Source organism: Macrotis lagotis, chromosome 1 (genome assembly GCF_037893015.1).
Source record: "Macrotis lagotis isolate mMagLag1 chromosome 1, bilby.v1.9.chrom.fasta, whole genome shotgun sequence".
Classification (NCBI taxonomy): Eukaryota; Metazoa; Chordata; class Mammalia; order Peramelemorphia; family Peramelidae; genus Macrotis; species Macrotis lagotis.
Window position 1 is genome coordinate 195,562,830 of NC_133658.1, and position 23,246 is coordinate 195,586,075.

Here is a 23,246-nt window from a genome sequence, read left to right on the forward strand (position 1 = left end):
ATAGGCTTTGCTTTTAAAGGACAACATGCAAAATGGGTTTCAAAAACTAAGATATACTTGTTCACACATTTTAAGAAAGTAGAGCAAAACAAAAGAATATTCATTTGGCTAAAAGGTGAAGGAATGGAAAGAATATTACATTTGGAGTCCCAAGAATATGAACAGGAATCCTGTTTACCTGTATGTAAATAAGCAAGTAACAACTCGACTTTCCTCTTCTTGCCTTCATATTTTTGCAGGATTGTACATATACCTTCTGCCTTGCTACCTGTTAGTCTCCTTAACAAAGCTCAGCTCAGGTGCCACCACCTACAGAAAGCCTTTCTTGATGCTTTCCTCCTCAGATTATAATGTCTTATTCAAGATTCCATGAGATAGAATATACATTTTCTGAGAAAACAGACTATTATATTGTGCAAAAGGGTAAAGAAGATGGGGGGCAGGCCCTGGATCAGATGGACTTGAGTTAAAATCCAGTCTTAAATATTTACTAGTTATGTGACCTGGGATTAGACATTTAAAAAAAAAATTGCCAGATTTTTCTCAACTATTAAATGGGTGATTATAACAGCACCTTCCCACCAGGGTTTTTGTGGGCATCAAATTTGTAAAAATCCCTTAATACTATATATCTGGCACACAGTAAGTCTATGAATATGCTTATTCTCTTTCCCTTATCCCATCACATCCCCATTGTCTAGCACAGTGCTTATATATAATAGGCCCTTAATAAATGATAAATTGAACTGATTTCTCTAGGTTTCGTTTCCTAATGTATAAAATGAAATCATCAATTCTGACCTCAGACACTTACTAGCTTTGTGACCCTGAGTGAGTCACCTAACCTGGTTTGCCTTAGTTTTCCTCATCTATAAAATGAACTGGAGAAGGAGGTGGCAAACCACTCTAGTATCTTGGCATGAAAACCCCAAATAAAATGATGTAGTATCAGTCCTGACTGAAACAACTGAACAATAATAAATAAATGACAAATGCAGTTAAAATATCATCTAATTGATATTAAAGTTTTTAGAAAACTATCTACTTAATTAAGGAAGTATATCTTTGTTAATAGTAACAGCAAAATGTTAACCATTTGAGGAGTTCTAAATTTTGACTTTATATCACGATTGGCTTGCTTAGTGTCTGGCACATAATAAAGACTTACTATGTTTTTGTTGAATTGTATTCAACAGTAATGTGGGGCAATTTCTCAATCAGGGTTGCTGGTGATCGCAAGGAGAAACTCATCTACTAGGTGAATCCACTAAACAAAAGTCAAATAACTTGAGTTACAAAACTGAAAAGAAATTAATGGTCTTAGGAAGACTACTTAATGTCAATACCTTAAACTTCCTGTGGGAAAGTTGGGGTTTTCATAATTTTTCAGATCCACTTAGCAATATTCCATTGCAATATAGGATAGTGAAATTAACACCTTTCACAGGAAAGGTAAAGAAAGGAGAAATCAAATAATGAATAAAAGAGGAATTTGGGGGGATTTGCCATTCAACTGATTGTTTTTGCTATTTAATAATTTTTCAGTCCTGTCCAACTCTTTGTGACTCTTTTGGTTTTTTTTTTTTTTTGGCAAAGATCTGGAGTGGTTTGCCATTTTTTTCTCCAAGTGATAGAAGTGATTATTGGTACAGGAAAAAAATTACTCTTCAAGAGTAGCAAAAGGAGTTGACCAGACATTTTAACATTAAATTATTAAACTCTCTATTTGCTCTAAAGCATCAGGGTTAAAGTAATCATTTAGAAAAAAGCTGCAGGTATCCCTAATCCCAAACAACAAATAATTTCAACAACATTGCTACTAATAAAAAAAAACCCAAACCTACTTAACTGTGTTCTTACATTTGTAATATTTTATTTCTACTCGATAGAATTATAGATTTTAACTGAAAGAATCCTAAGGAGTCATGTAATCTAATCCCCTGATTTCACAGACTTGCAGGTTTAAGGGATTTGCCTAAATTCACAAAGGAAGGTATACTGTGTATTAGTACTTAGGTATGCAAATTCCAAACTTCTGTATTCTTTCTACTATAGTAATAAGGTTACTTTTAAAATAAAATATTTATAACATTTCATTTTTTATTTTAAAAATCTCATTTCCTCTTTTTATATTAAAATTTTCTTTTAAAATACAGCTTAAGAACTATAAATATGAAAACTATTTTTCACATTTGCAAAACCTTAATGAAAATGAAGCTCACATTGTAGTCATGGTAATGGGGGTTTGAGATTAAAAACATGATTTATTAACGGTCCAGCATCAATAATGGGTTCACTAATTTTGAGTGTCATGTTTCCCTGATAGCTGTATCTTGTGGAAATCCTGGCACCCCTGCCAATGGCATGATAATAAACAGTGATGGAATACTATTCTCTAGTTCAGTGATCTATGCCTGTTGGGAAGGTTACAAGACTTCGGGGCTGACAACTCGTCATTGCACAGCCAATGGAACTTGGACTGGCACTGCTCCTGACTGTACAGGTGAGACCCTTATTTATCCAACAATATTAAGAATATTATGTTGAATTTTAGTAAGTGGCTATTTAATAAATTGACTACTGATTTTCACAGAATTTCCTCCATTAATTCACTCCTAAAGTAGAAGGGGCTAACAGAGGAGAAAAAAACTTTTTTTAATTCAAAACTTTTATTGATTAACCAGTTTAAGATCTTACATATTAATCCCCCCCCCCGAAAAAACCCTAATTATATCCACAAAGCTAGGTTTTGTGGTGAGCTGATCCATTTGTTAATAACATGATATTAAGGAGTTGAATGCCCCAAATTCCTGCTTAAACAGACAAATTAGCTCTAGAGAAACACATGGTCCCTGGATGGAGCAGCTTTAACCTCATTCAGCTTCTGTATGTGGTCATGATACATTTTGCAACAGGGACTAACCTAAGGACCTAGATTCAGTCTTAAAGGGGAATCTGTCACCAGTAATGAAGAATCTCTCAAAGTAAAAAGCTAGTTCTAGTTATATAATATCCAATTTATATATACATTTCATATCATACTTTATTATATATTATAATATGATTTCCCAGTTTTCATAACACTCCAAAGGAAAGTTTATGATATATAAAAATAGACCATATTTACTAAAAAAAGTTTTAAATGTTTTTGGTTTTCAAAAAAAAAGACTACAAATTGTTGCTTTCGGTGTTTCCTTATAGTTATAAATTGTGGAGATCCAGGTACTTTGGCAAATGGAATTCAATTTGGAAATGATTTCACCTTTAATAAAACTGTGAGCTATCAGTGTAATCCAGGATATCTGATGGAACCTGCTAGTGCTTCTACAATCCGATGTACAAAAGAGAGCACTTGGAATCAGAGTAAACCTGTCTGCAAAGGTATGCATTTTTTAAAACTTTTATACATATACAAATAATAGCCCACAAGGGAATTTTTTCATTATTATTTATACTGTGTCACTAATAAAGTTAGCAAAGTAGCAATTTGTGTCTTCATCCATGTCTCTTCAATTAATTTTTTTTAAATAAAGAATAAATCAACCAGATAGTGGTTTTATGGCAGTAGCATGGCAAAAGTTGATGCTACTGATGAAACTTCAAATGGAAATAAAAATCTTTCTGACCTACAGTAGTTTAAATACTTCTGGTTTTTTGCTTAGAAACTCTGCTACCTCAAGACCTCTCTACCATGGTGGGTAGCTAAGTAGTGTAGTGGATGGAGCACTTGCTCTGAGTTCAGGAGGACTTGAATTCAAATTTGGCCACAGACAAATAAATGCCTAGCTATATGATCCTGGGCAAGTCACTCTTAACTCCATTGCCTTAAATTTTTTTTTTTTAAAAAGACATCTCTGCTAGGTAGATATAGTTTTTCAATATATCTGTGTGTGTGTGTGTGTGTGTGTGTGTGTGTGTGTATGTGTGTGTGTGTGTATTGTGTGTGTGTGTGTGCATATCTAGGCTTTTCCCAAATGTAGGTAATAAGATATTCCTCTTAACAGTAATAAGAACTCACATAATGGTTAACCAGAAATGATTTTTAACATTTCCTTGGTCGTTATTATCAGAAGATATACATCATGTACTCTATAAGTTTGAATTAGAATGTGAATAATTTGAATGTTTTATACAAGATAGAGGCTATGTAATCCTGAAGGTTATTTGTCTCCTTGAAATAGCTGTCATGTGTGGTCAACCCCCTCAAATCCAATATGGGAAAGTGGAAGGAACGGATTATCGCTGGGGGGCCAGCATAAGCTATAGTTGTGCTGAGGGCTATCAGCTTTCCAATTCAGCAATACTCTCCTGTGAAGGACAAGGAGTGTGGAGAGGTGATGTTCCACAATGTCTTCGTAAGTAATTTAGAGAAGCATATCTTAACTTTACCCTGTGTCTTGTGCATGAGTTTGCTAATCTATACAATACTACAAACGTATGACCCCCATGTTTTTTCCACCATGTCTCTTTATTGAGAGGCATTTCTCTTACAAGTCCAGAATTCAGTATTTTATGAAGTGCCCTCTTGCAAATGGTAATAGAGTATTAGATGTTTACAATTGAGGTATGGGATATCTTTTAATTAGTATATAAATGATACCTTTTCTTTAGCCTTTTTGTGAAAAGTAGAAACATGTAAAGCTTACATCAAATTATGTGAGCTATATAGTTAACTGACCAAAAGTAAATTAGACATTCGTACATTAAGCTAATATTAAGTTTCTAATGTTAGTGTTCTTTTGGTCCCATTCTACTTTATTAGGGTTAATGGGTTGTAGAGTAATGTTTGTAGCTTAAAGATTAACACTGTCACACAAATTAACATGCTTAAATTCGGTTTTAATTCCCCAAGTGCCTTCCACACTTATCTGGTTAACTTTTTTCCCCCCTACTAGCTGTATTCTGTGGTGATCCTGGCATTCCTGTTGAGGGGAGGATTAGCGGAAAAAGTTTCATCTACAGATCTGAAGTCTCCTTCCAGTGCAAATCTCCTTTTATATTGATAGGCTCTTCAAAAAGAATCTGCCAAGCAGATGGCACTTGGAGTGGAATACAACCCACTTGCATTGGTAATAATGACTTAATATATGACAAAGAAATTTATTTTGTGACAAAGAAATTTCATATACTATATCAGGCTGTAACAGCTTAGTCATTAATTATTACACTCATCTGTCCTATTTTCTTCTCTTCTCCTGTTAAAGTCTCTGCTGTCTGGATATTCTAATTAGGGTTATGATTGGAGTAAGCCAAGTTGGAATCTAAGGGCCTACTGATTATTTTGCTATATCGTCCTTACTTTTTGGTTACTTCACAATCTCCTTTCCCTCCTTATTGTTCATCATCTAGATTAAATTGGGAGAACCCTCAGAGAGGGAGATTCATAGATAAAGTATCAAAATGTCTTTCTCCTCAACATTTTCCAATCTCTTGCCTCTAACACTCTTTTGTCCTCCATACCATACAAAGTGATCTAATAATTACAAGTCTTGAATGAATTTAACCAGATTGTCTTTATTTTTGCATAAAGTATCTTAGATATTGTCAACCACTGAAGAGTATCTTCTTTGTGGAAAATAATAATTTTTTTTGTAGCAGAAATAACCTCATTGATGACCTAGTTTTTCTAAAACTAGAAGCATTTGCTTCTAAAATTAGAAGCTTGGTTTTAATTGTTTCTGTTGTAAGTATGTCAGGGTTGAATTTGTTTTTCCTCAAGAGGTTAGTTGCTGCTTTTTTCAAAGACTTTTTCTTTTCCATTTTCCCTTTAGCAGCTATAAAATAAAAAGTAATGATGAAGCTGAAAGGTCTTTTGATTGCTCAAGTGCTACATTTGGGGAAAATGTCACATATTGGGTTCCCATCTGCTTCAGTTCTGAAACCTTTAATGTTTTCCTAGTTGTCTTTTATGTAATCTTGAAGAAGAATGAAGAGGAAAATATAAATGTTATTCAAATTACAATTAGGATCTATATAAAGACATAATTTAGGCCTACTAAATATAGCATAAAATAAATTAATTTTAAAAATTGCTAGAATGTTAATCAGAATTATCTATACATGAAGATATTCTATTATCTAGAATTAATAGAAGTATGTTCAGGGAAAATGTCATTGGATAGAAAAACAGTATATAGATTGAAGTAAATTGAAGTAAATAACATTATTGAAATAAATAACAGTATTGGTGAGATCATGGCTTCATTAAAGTAATCATTAACTTTTGATTCAGCATTGAAAGAATGGAGTGAGATTAGACCATCTATTCCTCATTTTTTTCTCAATGGTTTCATGATGCTTTCTTGCTAAGGTATGCCTATTTTCCCCTCAGAGCCATATGAGTAATTCAAGTAAATATTCAATGCATACAACCAATTTATAGTGTGATAAAGTAGTATTAATAATGAGTGAAATTTAAAGATGGGGTGAACATAGTTTTGCTTTAATTTTACTTGAATTTATTTTTTCCTTCTCATGAGAAGTACTAGTTCAGTAAGAAATATTATACACTGAGAAAGGCAGAATTTCTTAAAGCCTATAAATCAATTTTTTAAAAAATGAATTACTTTTCTACATCTAATAACTGTATTTGATGGTATTTTTCATTTCTAAATTTCAGATCCAGCTCACAATACTTGTACAGATCCTGGTACCCCACATTTTGGAATGCAGAACAGCTCTAGAGGTTATGAGGTACATAGCTGTATATCTACATTATTTTAGTTTCCTCCACTTTAAAAACGACCTATTAGTCCAAATATATATAATCAGGACAATTATGCTAAGGGACAAAAGAAGAAAATGAAACATTTTTCATCGACAAAGAGATCGCATTCTAATGGGTTTAAAATACACACACACACATACATATAGATAGATAGATAGATAGATAGATAGATAGATAGATAGATAGATAGATAGATAAATATCAAACACACACACACACACACACACACACACACACATATATGCTGTTTGGAAGTGGGGACACTATTAACTGAGAGTGAAAGAAAAATCTTATGTAAGAAGAGGCACTTGAGCTAGCTCCTTGAAAGAACCCAGAATTCCAATAACCAGATTTGAGGTTCACATTTCAATCACAGGGCAAAGTCTGTGCAAAGGTATGAAGATAAGAGATTAAAAATCATTCATGAGAAAATGCATGTTGGCTAATTTGGTGAGAACTCAGAATGTATAAAGAGTACCTGATTATCCCTTGGCATCATTAATCTAAATTTGCTTTGTGTAAGATGGATTCAGAAAGGAAAGATTAGAAACAAGGAAGCTAATAAAAAGACTGTTTCAGTAGTTATTTTGAGGTATTGAACTAGGGAGATGGTGGTTTCAATGTAAAAAGGAAACATATGAGAGAAGTAATTAAGTAATATTAATTTTACATACACACACACACACACACACACACACACATATATATATATATATATAGATCTATATATATATATATAGATCTATATATATATATATATATATATATATATATATAAAAGCATTTATTGATTCTGGGGTTAAAAGAAAGGGAAGAGCTCAGATGACACCAAAGTTTTGAATGAAGGGTACTAGAAGAATGGTTCTAGCTTCAACAGAAATAAAGAAGCCAGTAAAATTTAGGGAAAGAATAATGCATTGAGTCATATTGCATTTGAAGTAATTAGAGGCCATTCAAGTTAGATATATTCAGTAGATGATAATGTGATAGTTACAGATGAAGCTCAAGATATAGGTAAAGGTTTGATAAATAGTTTTTTGTAGTCATCTACAAAGAGATGGCAATATAATGACCATTGATAGGGGATGGAAAAATATGCACTTAGAGAAACAGGAGAAGAGAAGAGAAGAAAATAGGACAGATAAGTGTAAGAAAAGGAAAAGAAAGGACAGGACTGGAGAACCTTTGGAAACAGCAACTAGCAACTATTATCCTAAAAAAAGAGAAAAGGAAGAAGCAGTTAGCCAGGTAAAGGCATGACTCGGGAAAGAATATCATAAACGAGAAAGTGAAATGAAGGATAAGAAAAAAGAAGATCCATTCAAGCAATAGACCTGACTGTCCAGACTCAAAAAACTAATGTTTTTTCCTTCTACTCTGTTAGGGAAAGGGTAGAAGTCAATAAAGGAAGGCTTTATGTAGACAATAGCCTGGTGCAGAATAAGTGATACTGAACATGGAGACCTGTAAAAGTAGCTGATTTCCTGGCTCTGACAATTTCCAGATAGTCATTTGCCAAATGGGAGATAGTCCATACTGAACTTAAGCCTGAGTGGAGTTGAATTGAGCTGAATAATGCATATAGAGAGGGGTGATAGTAAAGTATTTATTATAATCATATATGGCACAGTGTTTTCTATATAACAGTATGGGAAAAGGAATGAATAATAATCACAATAAGTAAAGAAGAAATAATAGTGACTGATTTTATATATTTAATGTTAGAGTCTGAAATTTATAGCTAGAAAAGCCTTCAAACCTAGGAGCTATGAGTCCAAATCTAGTACTCTTTCCACAAAACTACTCTTTAAGGTTCATCTAATCTAGAATTTAATATTAATATTGCACTTCAGCTTCAAAACAGCCCCATGAGGTGTATATATTATTATTTCCATTATATACATAAGCTGCTTAAAATCCAGAGATGCAAATATATAGACTCAGGATTATATAGATAGTAGTAGCCTAATATGGAGTCTTAGGTCATTTTCATTAAATACAAATATCCTAATACAATAGCATCAATTATTGTTATGATCTGATCTCTCACCTTACGTATTAATGTTGAGGTCTTCCTCATTATAAGATTCACAATATTTTAATTAGCAATGAAATAGCCTAATTTATGTATTACCTTCTCTCAAATTGTTTATCCACTATTAAGATATAACAGTTAATGTGCATTTATACATAAGGACTCTCTTACTTTGAGATACATAAACCCTACAAAGATTTATAAAAAACCCTTCAATACTTAAAGGCAACTATCATGCCCTCTTCCTATCAATCTACTCCCAGCCAAATATCTCTTTCAACGGATTCTCCAATAACATGATCTTTAAACCCTTCTCCATCCTGATTTTTAACCACTCCATAAATTCCCCATTTATCAGTCTTAAAATGTGACAGTCCATACTGTTCATGAAACACCAAAGAAACTCTAATGGGACACACTTTCCTGATTCTAAATACTATGTCTCTATTGCCATTAATTTTTATTCAGTCCTCTTGTCCTCTTTCATTGGTCACAATGGGACCAAAGGCAGGATTCTAATTCACCACTTATCCTGCCTATAAAAACCTAGCAGCAAACTCCTGAAGAATATCTAAGTGAACATGTCTTTGTACTTCATATGAATTGCTGTAAACTCAGTCTGCCAACTTCCCCTCAAAGAATTTAGATTTAAATTATAAAATGACCTTCAGGAGTATATAGCATAATTTCCTAATATTACAGGTTGAAAAATTGTTATTCAGGGAGGGAAAGCAACCAAACTCTGGTCGTTCAAGTAGTAAGTGGTAGAGCTGTAGTTTGAACCATGTATTTTTATTTCAAATCGATTGTTGTTTCCATTATATCATGAAGGAATTGATATTTTTACAAATTAAACCCCCCAAATTATTTAAATGACATATTTATAATTCTATTTGCAAATAGCCTTGATATCTATATCTGTCTATCTATCTATCTATCTATCTATCTATCTATCTATCTATCTATCTATCTATCTATCTAAATTATCTGTTAAATTCTAGTATTTTTCTTCCTCTGAGGCTTTTCTTTTGGTTTTCTTTATAGGTTGGAAGCACTGTCTTTTTCCGATGCAGAAAGGGTTATCACATTCAGGGGTCCACAACACGCTCTTGTCTTGCTAATTTAACATGGAGTGGCATACAGACTGAATGCATTCGTAAGTATGATTTATGTTACCTTTAGTGGAAGTATATGTTTGATGAGTTGTACATTTAGGGTAAAAAGCAAAGCTGCTGTATTTTTTTTTCCATCAGGTGAAGGGAAGGGGTGTTACATAGCCCATTTCCTAGAAATGGTTAGTGTCCAATAACAAGTATAATTTCTGCATGTAACTATTATTTTGTATTGTGTCCCTCATTCAATTCAGTTTGGCAAATCTTTATCTAACATCTACTTGTATAAGACATTTTAGTAGGTATTTAGAATATGAGAATTTAAATAAAAAAGAACAACCAACAAAATTTCTGTCTCAAGGGACTTACAACCTAATAGAGAAAATATGATATGGTTAAAACAACTAAGTGTGATAAATTTAGAAAGTGATAAGGAATTTTTAAAAATTCTCTTAAAAATTTAAAGAAGGAAAATTCATTTTTAAGGAAGGTTTCATGTATGTAGCAGAGGGAAAAAAAACACTAAATTTGAGAGATGAATGAAACCTTTGGATCTATTTACTCCAATTCAAAAGATTCCATCATATAGTATACCTGACAAGAGGACATTCTCTGCTTCAAGACCTCCAATAGGAATGAACAGAATGAGGCATCACAAGGGATACAGAGTTGGTGTGTGTATGGATTTAAGAAAAAGAAGAATGAGGTCAAGAAATATGAACATAGAGTGAATGAAAGTATGTAGGTTGGAATAAAACTATGAAGGAATGTGATTGGTTGGTGGAGGGCAGGGAGGAAGATTAATTTGAGAAAAGAATTTTTTGAACTAAAGACTTCTGAACAAGAGAATGATAGAGAGAGGTTAGAGATTGAGAATAGGTATACTAGTTAGAGTTTTAAAATCCTTTAATTCTAAGCAATAGTCTGATTGACAAGTAATGAATCTAAAAAAAAAAGCATAGTGACAATGTAAATGGATGGCAAAAGGTAGCTATATACAAGAAATTTGGTGGAGGTAGAATTAATAATAACTAAATAAAAATGGACACTGAGGAAGAAAGAAAAGTTAATTGGACTCCAAAATTCAAGCCTGAGTTCCTGAATAATTGATGTTTTCACTGAGATACAAATAGAAGTTGGAATATGGCATCATAGGTTTCGAGATGGAAAGGACCTTAGAAACCATTGAATCTAAGCCTGAGGCACAGACTTGTCTTACTTTATAAATGTAGGAAATGGCAAAGGCAAGTTTCAAACCTCAGGTTATCCCCCAACTCCCTTGTTTGTCCATGTGCTTTTCTAGTCCTTAGGTATGTATACATACTCTCATTTGTATTTTCAATTTTGAATTTTTGTTGTTCACACTGTAACTCCAGGACTCCATTTGCCTATTGCCACTTCAATAAAGAATTGAGTAGTATATGTGTGCATAAATAAGTATATAAATTCAAATTAATTTCTAAAAACTAAATGACATCTGATCTTATTAAATGTGAAAAATCCATTTCATTAATTAAGTTTTTTTTAAACTTCATCTCATTATTGTGTAGATTTCAGGAGTGATTTCTGTTGTAATTGTGTGCATAGTCAGTATTTACAGGGATGACTGTAGCAGTCTGGGATGGTTTATTCTTTGTTATTAAATACTTATGAGTCATCCAGGTGATCATAACTTTTATGACCAAATAGGTTATGATTCATAGATATATAGATTTTAAATACAGCTATAAAAATACACTCACAACACCATTCTTAGAGTGAACTGAGCCTCAGATACTGTTTCTACTCCACATCTCTTTCATCCTTTCTCTCCATTTACACTGACCCTAACCTACTTTAGATCTTCATTGCTTCTTGCCCAGGCAATTTCAGTAGCATCTTAACTGATCCCTCTTGTATTTTTCTCTTCTCCATTCCAAATGCCACATAACTTCCAAAATGTTATGATGTTCTTACAACATACATCTGACACCCAAACCTCAAAAATAGTCAATGCCTTCATGTAACTTTTATTATAAAGCTCAAAATCCCATGTCTGACAACTAAAGCCCCCCACAGTCTTTTAATTACCTTTGCAATCCCATGGCTTCCCTTCATAAGTTCTCAGTTCTTGTCAGATTGCCCTGATTGCTTTTCCCTATGTGAGTCATTTCATCTGCCACCTTTGTGCCTTTGTATAGGTCATCCATCCTGAAAGCCTAGAATTTACCCTCTTCCACCTTGGATTGAGATGGTTCCTAGATTCATTCCCAGCTTCAAGTCCAAAACTTATCTGAAGTCTTTTTTTGTCCAAACACTTATTATGATTCTTTACCTCTTGAAATTATTTGTGTTGCTTTATATTTTCTTGAGTTACATGTTAAATGCACACACTAAAACGTCAGGTCTTTCAAGTCTAGGATTGTCTTCATTCTCATTGACACTGAGTAAACACTTAAATGATTGATCATTTTACATCCAGGATCTAGCAGAATGACCCACATATAATAAGTGCTTGATAGATTTTTGTTAATTCATGTGTAATTAGAAATTTATTTGAATTATTATGAATAGCTAGAATTAAAATGAGGAAATAAATTAATGGGGTATATTAATATGGTCTTCCCATTAAAATTTTATTTTATGGAAAATTCAAAAATATTATTTTTTTATCTTAGATAATGGTTAAAATTTCTAGAAGTTTGAAACGCTGATGAAATACTTTAATTAATAATAAACAAACATAAACCACAGTTAATGATTTTATAATGCACCATTTTTTCTACTTTCATAGATCTATTTCTAAGTGGTTAACAAAATTAACAATAATAAGATGAAATCATTATTACTAATCTGTTCAATCCAATATTTGAATTATTGCTTTAGTAATAATTTATTATGATTGAATTGATGAATTTGATATGCAGAAAAACAAATTCTTGATGGTTATTTACTGCTTGCCAATGTTATTTTTAGTGAAAAATTTATTTGATATAGATGTTTAGTCAAGAAAAATCATTTGTATTTCTAAAGAGATCTTTAGAAAGTCTTCTTCAGCCTTGAAAATTCATTTTCTTAAACTATGCTATGATATAATATTTGCTGTAGTGCTTTTTAATAACATTAAACTTATTTGCAGCTCATGCATGCAGACAGCCAGAGACACCAGCCCATGCCGATGTGAGAGCAATAGATCTTCCTACTTTTGGTTATACTTTAGTATATACCTGTCATCCAGGATTTTTTCTTGCGGGTGGATCTGAGCACCGGACATGTAAACCAGATATGAAATGGACAGGGAAATCACCTGTTTGTAAAAGTAAGTCATTAATCATGGAGTAAAAGTGATTTTCTAAAGAAAAAATATAATTCAGATTAGTTTCTACATCTGTGGCTAAATCAAACACTATCAGAGGATCTATACTAATGTAGTTTACTTTAAATAGATAGAAAGAGGGAAAATGTATGTTTATATATGTTAATTTAATAAAATAAGAGCATGGGTTAAAATATGTGTCAATCTTATCATTTTAACTATTTCAAATAAAGAAAGGATATTTTGTTGAAAAAGGTCATTCTACCAGGTAAATTATATAGATATGTTTAAGGAAAACATGTATTTTTTCCTAAGTTAAAATGAACAAAATTCACCAAGGGGGCCCAAGTATATGCTTAATGAAAACTTTGGAAGTATTGATCTTGTAAGACCACTCAAGCTGTTTCAGTGGGAGACATTGAATCTATGTACTCTTGACATGACTTGTTATTTTAAAATCCCAAAATCAATTATATGAAAATTATTAATTACCATCAAAATTTTATTTTTACAAACTAGAAAAAAATAGTTCTCGGTCAAAATTCAATGACAACTATCCCTTAATTTTCCCTTTGAGTTTTCATTTTAGACTATATACGTACTGAATACTGAACCATATAAGTAAATTTAGAATTAAATTAAATCTATGGCTTCACATTAAGATTCCTGGGGCCTGTTACTACTGCCTAAAATAGGAATTGTTCAAAAGTCTTGTGTTGCCTTTAATTTTGTCCTCTAAGAATAACAAACAGGATACTGAAAAAAGCCATTACACATTTTAATAGACAGTAATAAAAAGCAGAAAAATTTTAATTAAACTAACTTGAGAATCCACACTAAATGTTCAAGGACAAAAAACAGTTTCCTTAGTCATTTATGTGTAAATTCATTTTTATGTCTTTTTTGTGCCTTTTTTTAAAATAAATTTTGTATTCTAAATTTGATTTAAATCAGATTTTAATTTGGGGCACTCCTTTTTGGTAAAGTGTCTTGGGTAAGCCACCCTCATTACAAGGCTCTCTGTTGTAGCACTTTCACTTAAATAGAAGCACTATTCTTTGGATCAGAGTTCATTATTTCCTTTAAATTCACCTCTTTTTCTTTGCCCTGCTCAAAAAAAAGTAAAATTCTGGGTTTAAGCAGTTAACATGTTTTAGACTTTTATTATTAAATAAATTTATCCAATCTTGGAGAGAAGACACTTGCTTCACCTGAGCATTATTTCAACAATATTCAAAAATACGTATGTTCTTGAAAGTGATAACTTGTCTTTTTACTTGTAGGTAAAGGAGTGAGAGAAGTTAATGAAACAGTTACTAAAACTCCAGGTTTGTATACCAGAACAGTTTTAGATATAAATAAAATTAAGTGATTTGTTCTCTACTAATACATATATACACACATAATGATAATATCTTGAATATATAAGTTTTTGATTCCATTACTCCACTGAGAGGATTAAATGAACCACTAATTTAAAACAAGCATACTGTATAACTTTTACTCCCAGAATGGCAATGCACTTATTTGATCATTTGCCTAAAAACCAAACATTTGAATATTGCAAAACATTTCAGTTGAGGAGGTCTTTAGGCATTTTGTAGAAAGAAGTGGAAATAATACCTCTGTGAGGCAAGGTGTTATAATGGAGAGCCTTATAAGGAGGATTACACATCATTATTACAGATATTAGAATTCAAAGATTCTAATACAAAAGTTGAATCTATGTAAGTAGAGAGGAGGCACTGTAAATGGGACTACTTCACATTCCCTGGTGTTTCTTCACTTACTGCTATATAATTGAGGTATTAACCTCTTCAAAAATACTTATTCAGAGCTTGCTTATGCTGGCAGCAAATTAGAAAGATAGTCTCTGACCTCCAAAGCAAAGTTGTTGTTTGTTTGAATTTTCTAGGTATTTGTGGCTACCTTCAGAGGAGTCTTTTTTCTTTAATCATGGGATTTTATTGAGAACCGATATTAATATAATTACTATGAGAAAATCACATAAAATACAATATAAATTCTACTTATTGGAAAAAATTGCTAATAGTAACATCACCATTTCACTGCCTCTGATATGAAGTAATAATTAGTTTAGTATTCAGTGGGATAAGACATACAGAATTCTATTTTACCAGGGGTCACTTGCAAAGATATGAGGTGCAGAGGGCACCAGCTTACAGAGACTTAATGGTCTTTAAAAAGCAAAACATAACAAAATATTTTTCCTCAGCATAATTTCAGTCTCTCTATTAAATCAGTGTTAACTATTATTGCATGATAACCAAGAAAAGACAGCAATATAAAAACAAATTTATGATTTACCAAATGATTAGATGAATTCTAATCATGAGAGATGAACATCTTATTCTCTTAAGATGTCACTCTTAGGCAAGTTTTCTTCTTGTTCCTCTTTACTTACCCCAAGTTTCTTGCTCTTCAAAACTGAAAGAATTGGACTAGATGATGCTAAAGTCCCTCCCAGCTCTGGCATCTAATGAAAGAATCCTTTATTTCTGACAACTGATAATTCCTTGTTCCTGTTATTTTATTCCTTGATTCTATTTTATTCTACATTACTGATAATTAGTATAATATTCTAGCTAGTGACCACCAGTAGTCAACATATTCTGAATATATATATATATATATATATATATATTTTTTTTTTCTTAATGTTTTGATTTTCTTGGCTAATATCACTTTTTTTAGTTCAGGGCCTTTAGTATACACTTAGTAAATGTTCCTTTGATGAATCAATGAATTCATGATAAAAAAAAAAAACTAGTGAAAGTCTAGTGATATTACAAACTGTGTTTTGAATCTTTATTACTCAAGGCTTATTGTAAAGTTTTTTATTTTGTATTTAAATATTGTAAATATTCAGACAACTTCAGGGAAGATAGGCAAATAAAGTGAGCTGTGATCAGAGGTACAAAGCACTTATTTAAAATTCATTGATAGAGGCAGCTAGATGGCACAATGGATAGAGCACCAGCTCTGGAGTTGGGAGGACTTGAGTTCAAATATGGCCTCGATATTTAATCATTACCTAGCTGTGTGACCCTAGGCAAGTCACTTAATTCCATTTCCTTGCAAAAATAAAAAAAAATAAAAAAGCAAACAAATTAAATTTATTGGTAGCCATTAGTTAGTTTGTATCCATATGAATGGAATAGTCAAAATCGATTTGTGCATTATGACTTAGTTTGTTTATTTGGCATATTAACTGAAAATGTCCTAACTTATATTAGCTAATTAATGAATAAGATTCTGAAACATTAAAGCAAATAGCAGCTTGCTATTATCAAACTTGGCCTACAGGCCCTAAGAATTTCCCTTTTAATATGAGTCTTTTGAAAATCTGTCCCTAAATAGTATTAGGAAAATTTTCTAAAATCCAAGTTGAATCCTAGAATTTCAGAATTGGAAGGGAACTTAGATATATTCTTGTGCAGTCCATATAAGAAGAAAAATCCCCTCTACAATATATGCTCTTCCCAGGCTCAATTTGAAGATCTCTTTCTAAAAGGAAATTATTGCCTTGGAATCTAACCTATTGAAGAAGCTATCACTGTTGTGAATTAATCTCCAATATAGAATGCTGAAATTTTACTTTCTATAACTTTTAAACATGGTACTTAATGATACTTTTAAACATGGTACCCTTTGAAAGCAAGTAAAAGAATTCTAATTCATCATCCACATGACAGCCCTTCAAATACTTAAAGCAGATATCATGTCATTATTTTATCTTTTCTTCTGCAGACTAATCATCTCTAATTAATATAACTTCATCTTATATGTCATGGTTTCCAGTCCCCTATCCATATTTAGTTTACCCCTCTATATGTACTATGATTTGTAAATGTCATTCAACATATATTAACTACTAAAATTTATTCTTATTCTAATTTGAGTTCTTTAATTGTTTTAAATAACAGTATCAAGTATAACATTTCACATATGCTGACAATTGGTAAAAGAATATTAAATATGAACTATTATATTTTGCTTCCTAAGCCATATTGTATGGACTGGGAACTGTTTTCAAATGTTTCCAGTAAAGTTGCTGTTTTAATGATGATGAAAATTAAACCTAAGAGTTTACTAAAATTTCAAGCTCTCTTTTAATGAACTACTACAGATAACTTTGTTTCTACTTATTGTACCTGTTTACTTAATATTTTGAATTTTAGGATTTTAATGTCTATTAAATTTCACCATGGTTCCATCCCATCATTCTAGACCATTGAGATCTTTTGGAGTCTGAATCTGTCATCTACTTTATTAACTATTCTTTCCAATTTTTATGTTATTTACAGAACCATGCCTACAACCAAATTTTAAACAGAACAGTGCTAAGAACTCTGTTGCATTCCTAGAGACTTTCCTCTAGGTTGAAATTTGATTATTAATTAGTATTCTTTTATTCTTGTAATTCAATTACTTCTAAGTCCACTTAATTATACTAATGTATATGGACAATATGGTGTAGTTAATAGAGTTGTCCTTAAAACTAGTAAGACTCTAAGTACAACCTCTGAGAAATACTGGTTATTTTATCCTGGGCAAGTTTTTAATGTCTCTGAGTTTTAGACAACTCTCTAAAACTATAAATTGCAGAGTAATACTAACCTGTTACAGGAGAGTGTTTCCTTATCTAGGACTACCAATGAAATCACAAGTCCAAACCTTATCTCCCATGAACTAGCCTTTATTTTCTTCCTCTCATGAATGTGTCATAACATTCTTTCAATTATCTTTCTAAAATCCAAGTGGAGTATATTTGATACTTTGACCTAGTGTATTATTCTAATAAACCAATAACAAAAGAAAATGAAGTTAGTCTGAAACAAATTGTTCATAATGATCTTGCTGCTACTCTCACTGATTGAATGCCTTCCCTTTAAAAACCTGTTTTAGAATTTTTCCAGGAATCTAAAGTCAAGCACAACAGCCTTTAGTTTGAAATATCTACTAACTTTTTGTTCTTGAAAACAATACTTATGCGCTTTTCTTATCCTCTCCAACTTTTCAATAAATGAAAATAATTTTAGTGGCCAACAATCCTTGTGATACCTTAGAATATACATAATTAGTTCAGAACTCATCACTTGAACTCATTAAAAGTAGCAATTATTTCTATTTCTTGGATTTCTTTTAACTCAACTACTTTTGACCTATCCTCACTCTAAAGATCTTTCTTCTTGGTAGGAAAAAATAAATGTAATTAGTGTAGCACAATTTTGCCTTCTCATGGTCCCTTGTCCTCAAGAAACAGCACTATCATTAAATTTTTCTTTTGCCCCCAACATACCTTAAAATATTTTATTTTTTTAAAAAAATCTTTATTTTTATCTAACTTTGACTTATTCTGAGTGACAACACTCTAAATATTGCAAGGGGGAAAAATCCAGTGTAAGAGAACCCACCAACATTTTCCCCCTCCCTCAAGAAGTCATTTATTTTTTTATATATGTGCCAAAATTTTTTTAATTAATGAATTTTTTTCATCCATATGTACATGTATAGTTTTAAGTTACAACATTTCCTTCTACCCTCTCTTCAGCGGCGAACAGTCAGGTTCGCATTATACATATATATTTTTGATAAACGTGTTTACAGATTAGTCATTTTCAGTATGAGGAATTAGGATTAAGGGAAAGAGATACACTAGAAATAATTTTTATAAAGCATTCATCAGATTCTGAAGGTTTTTTTATGTTTTCAAGAATTCGTTTTAAATCAAATTAAGCTTACAGATCTCAAGTTCAAAATCAAATTATAAGGGACAATAACTATCTTGTATTTCAGTTTCATTCCCATCAGAAGAATTCCTTTTTCAACATTTCTGATGATGTGTAAGAGCTACATTTTTAAGTTCCTAATATATATCAATCCATAGATTCATGGTAAAGTTATAATAAACATTCATCAATAGCTTTCATAAATCAGTTTTCTGCATTATTTATGCAAATAAAAGCAAAATTGTGTTTTAACACTAGTTGAAACTTTGGAAAACCTGAGACACCCTCTTTGGTATGCAACTGCGTCAAATGTAAAATCAGCAGCTGACAACTTTTAAAAGTGAAATTTCACATGCATAGCCATTCTGTTAAAAGCATTATCCTTAAAATTAAAGCAAAAATCACTTTTATTTGCAAATGACTTTTTATGTTTTACTCTGACTCATTAGCAGCAGTTTATTTTTCATAATTCCTAAGATTGCACAACATGGGGTCACTCTGGATCTATTGATTAACAATATCTAATATTTGATGAATTTAGAGCACTATTGACTAAACAGGCATTTTCCTAACCAATAAAATTTCCATACCAGTAAATCTAGGTCATTAATCTTACACATATATTCAGGAAATTTATTTTAATGAATAATCTCAAACTTTATAATAAACATATATAAATTTTATTTTTATTTATAGAATTACTACCACTTAATAAATGTAAATTTGGACAAAAAGAATAATTAAAGGAAAAGTTTTTAAAACCATGATTTCTACCCCCCCTTTTGAAAATCTTCTTTATGTCAGTATTTGAATTATTATTATTATTACTGAAAAAAAAGTCAGATTCAATGACTGCCACTCTAAAATTAAATCTAAAGAGTTTGTTACAAGGCCATGACTTCTTATTTGAAATTATATCCCATTTCATTTGCATATTTAATGGTGGGGGGCACAGACATATGCTAAATTGTTTTTGTAGTGGTGCTGTCTTTCTTGTTATAGTTGTCGTCGTCGTCACTGTGGTCATCATCATAATCATCATCTGTCTTGTTGAACCCCCATGGTGAATTGAATGGCATTCTTTGTGACATCTAGGTTCAGGAGTTCTTATATAGGAAACGGAGAAATAAATGACTGATGTTAGTTTGTGATGATATTCTCTTAAATATATTTCCTTACTTTCCTTCTCAGTTCCTTCTGATGTATTTTTCATCAACTCAGTGTGGAAAGGCTATTATGAGTATTTAGGAAAAAGACACCCTGCAACTTTAACCGTGGACTGGTTTAATGCCACAAGTAGCAAAGTAAATGCTTCATTTATTGAAGGATCTAATGTGGAGCTAAAACTTTCAGGTGCGTTTTACACTAATATATGGGTATTTTGAGAAACTTCTATTCTAAGTTATACAAAATGTTTAAATTGGCACTGGTTTTCCTGTAAATTTCCTGATACTCTATTCTCAACTCCTTGTAACCTTCTTTCTGTCATCATGCTTCATGTTGATTTCACAAACCTTTCTGATTTCCCATGCAATTTTGTTTCTTTTCACAGCTGCCATTCCTTTTATATTCTCTGAATCAAAAATTCAGTTTCTCATTTATTAATTCATCATTCTTCCCTATTATTAGACTTCCTTTCCTCCCAAAGGCCTTTCACATTGTAGAGTGGGCAGTTTTTTTTTCTTTAATAGCTAATAGATCAGTGGTTTTCAGTGAGACCTTGAAAATCCAACTTTTATCCTCAGTTTCTGCAAACTAAAAAAAAAAAGATGCAAATTGATGACATACTATTGAATAAATAGTAAATCCGTCTTGGGTCTCTAAGAGATCTCTATTCTATCACACTCTTCCCAATTATACTAGGACAGAATGGAACAGGAAATGTGTATTGTATATGCCAGTATGGGGGCTAGCTGAGTGGTACAGTGAATAAAAGTGCTTCTAGTCCTGGAAGTCTAATTTTCCTAAGTTCAAATCTAACCTCAGCCATTTACTAACTGTGTGACCCTATTTCAAAACTGAATAATGCAAAATGAATTAGTTCCTTAGTTCAGAATTCCAATTTATGATTAAAATGCCTATTAAATTTCACCATGGTTCTATCCTATCATTCTAGAACAAATATGTAACTTAACGAAACACTTTTTTTTATATTATATATTCATTATAAAAAGTTGCTAAGATTTAGGAAACTATCTTGTAAATATTTAGAAAAACCTAGACTTCAGACAAGTTTTATAAAAGTACCATAACTGGTAAAAAGAAATAGAATTAAAATTCATTCATGTAGTAAATGTTTACTTAAAAATCTACTATTGAGGTACTATATGATTTCTGTTTTTGTGGAGGCCATAATTCTGGTAGTACCTTAAAAATTAAACCTAGACCTGTACAAATTATTCCAAAAATCTTAGTGTAGCTATAAAATAATGAAGTATATGAATAAGTGTAATTATAATTGAGCTATTAAAACTACATTGAGTTCCAGAATACCCTACACAATATACAGCAATTCATGAGAATACATTAGAAGTATATAAACAAAATACTATATGAGATCTGGGTGAACTAGAAGGAAGATTTTTTTTCCAGGTAAATAATTGTGGACAGCATCCTGAAGGGGGTTTCATTTTAAATGGTTTTAAAAGGGTGAATAGAATTTTAAGTGGATTAAGAAAGTTGAGCACTTCCAGGGTTTATAGGATTTTAAATTAAAATAAAAATACTCCCTTTGTTATTCTGAAACATTAATCTCCACAGTTGTAACTCCTCCATTCACTACCTCCACAGAGAGTCTTAGTATTTACCTGGAAAATGGCAGTTTCTAAGAAACTTCTAAGATTCAATGAAGTCACTAAAGAAAAATTGATATCTTTCCAGTTTTCCCATGATAAGAACAATAAATATTCAATTTTGAATATTTGAAAGCTTGTCTAAAATTAAAATTAGCCCCTCAAAATTCTCTCCAAGGGGAGAACAGTTACCCAAATATTTTTTGGGAAAGCTATTCTTAGCTATTCTCTTTAATCATTTGTAGGTGTTTATAAGAAGGAGGAAGCTCATTTACTTCTGAAAGTTTTTCAGATTAAAGAACCAGTGGAAATTTTTGTAAGCAAGTTTGAAAATGACAACTGGGGACTAGATGGTTATGTAAGTATTCTGTATAAGATTTTTATAAAACATATTCTTCTCTAAGTAGATAATTTCTTGGTCAAAGCCAGGCTTTTTACTTTCAAAGTAGGATTGAAATAACAGGAGTATGGAACATTATATATGATGACAAGTTTTATAATATTGTTCACTTTTGCTATTTTTTCTTTCATTTCTCTTTTTCTTTAAAAATGTTTGTCATAAGAAAGAAAGGAGCAGAATGCAAGGAAAAATCTACAAATTCTATAAAAATATATCAATAAAATTCATGAAATAAAGAAATAGCAATCAGGTATTATAAATAGTCGAAATCTACATTAATTAGAACTATGTTTACCTCTGATTATGACAAACTATCTGTTTGCCGAATGACACTGAAGTTCTTGGCATCAAAGATGAGCTTTGCAGAGGATATAATATGACTTTACACTAATCCATGCTAGAATTTGCTCGAAGTTTTCCTCCAGGCTGCATGATCTGCACCTGAGATTCCTACAACTCCTGAGAAAGAAACAAATTTAGGATATACTAATGTATTTTCTGAAAATGAGCTGAGGGTCAGACCAGCTCAAGAAGTCAGGATATAGATGCAACTGCCATGATGCCGTGATTATTATGTTTATTTCATGCTACCTTTGGTAATAAATTGATTCCCTAATAAACTCTACATGCTTTATGTGTGTGGTTCATTAATGTTTCTTATTTATGCCTTCTACTATGAAAACCAAGGGTGAATTGTAATATATTTATAGCTTTGTGATTTAAATTTAAAAATCTATATGCAAATAAAAATAAATTTTATATCTTATTTATAATAATTTGTTTAGAATCATCTTTGTATTAGTTATTATTTGTTTATGCATATAAATGCTAAAAATAGTGGTAAGGCAGTAGAAATGCCTCAAAAATCTGAAAACTGGGAAGAGTGATTATGCTTCCTGAAAACCAATGTTTGCCATTGTTCATTTTTTCACATTTCTTCATATATGTTAGGTATCATCAGGACTTGAAAGAGGAGGATTTACCTTTCAAGGTGATATACATGGGAAAGACTTTGGAAAATTCAAGCTAGAAAGACAAGGTAAGATTTTGCTTCTAAAACTAATTGTATGAAGTAATTTTTTGGCTCTTTAGCTCTATGATACATCTATAATATGCCCAAATGAAGAATGTA

The 23,246-nt window shown here is 31.5% G+C and overlaps 1 protein-coding gene across 1 annotated transcript in view; it reads left to right on the top strand.

Moving 5' to 3' along the window:
* The window catches only part of CSMD1 (CUB and Sushi multiple domains 1), a 2,413,561-nt gene that overhangs the window by 2,375,825 nt on the left and 14,490 nt on the right, over positions 1-23,246 (top strand). Inside the window, exons 65-75 of the mRNA XM_074209535.1 lie at positions 2,327-2,503; positions 3,202-3,381; positions 4,182-4,355; positions 4,896-5,069; positions 6,620-6,693; positions 9,807-9,918; positions 12,993-13,172; positions 14,453-14,497; positions 20,114-20,275; positions 21,960-22,072; positions 23,066-23,153. Of these exons, the coding sequence (XP_074065636.1) occupies positions 2,327-2,503; positions 3,202-3,381; positions 4,182-4,355; positions 4,896-5,069; positions 6,620-6,693; positions 9,807-9,918; positions 12,993-13,172; positions 14,453-14,497; positions 20,114-20,275; positions 21,960-22,072; positions 23,066-23,153 (1,479 nt within the window). The remainder of the gene's footprint in view (positions 1-2,326; positions 2,504-3,201; positions 3,382-4,181; positions 4,356-4,895; positions 5,070-6,619; positions 6,694-9,806; positions 9,919-12,992; positions 13,173-14,452; positions 14,498-20,113; positions 20,276-21,959; positions 22,073-23,065; positions 23,154-23,246) is intronic.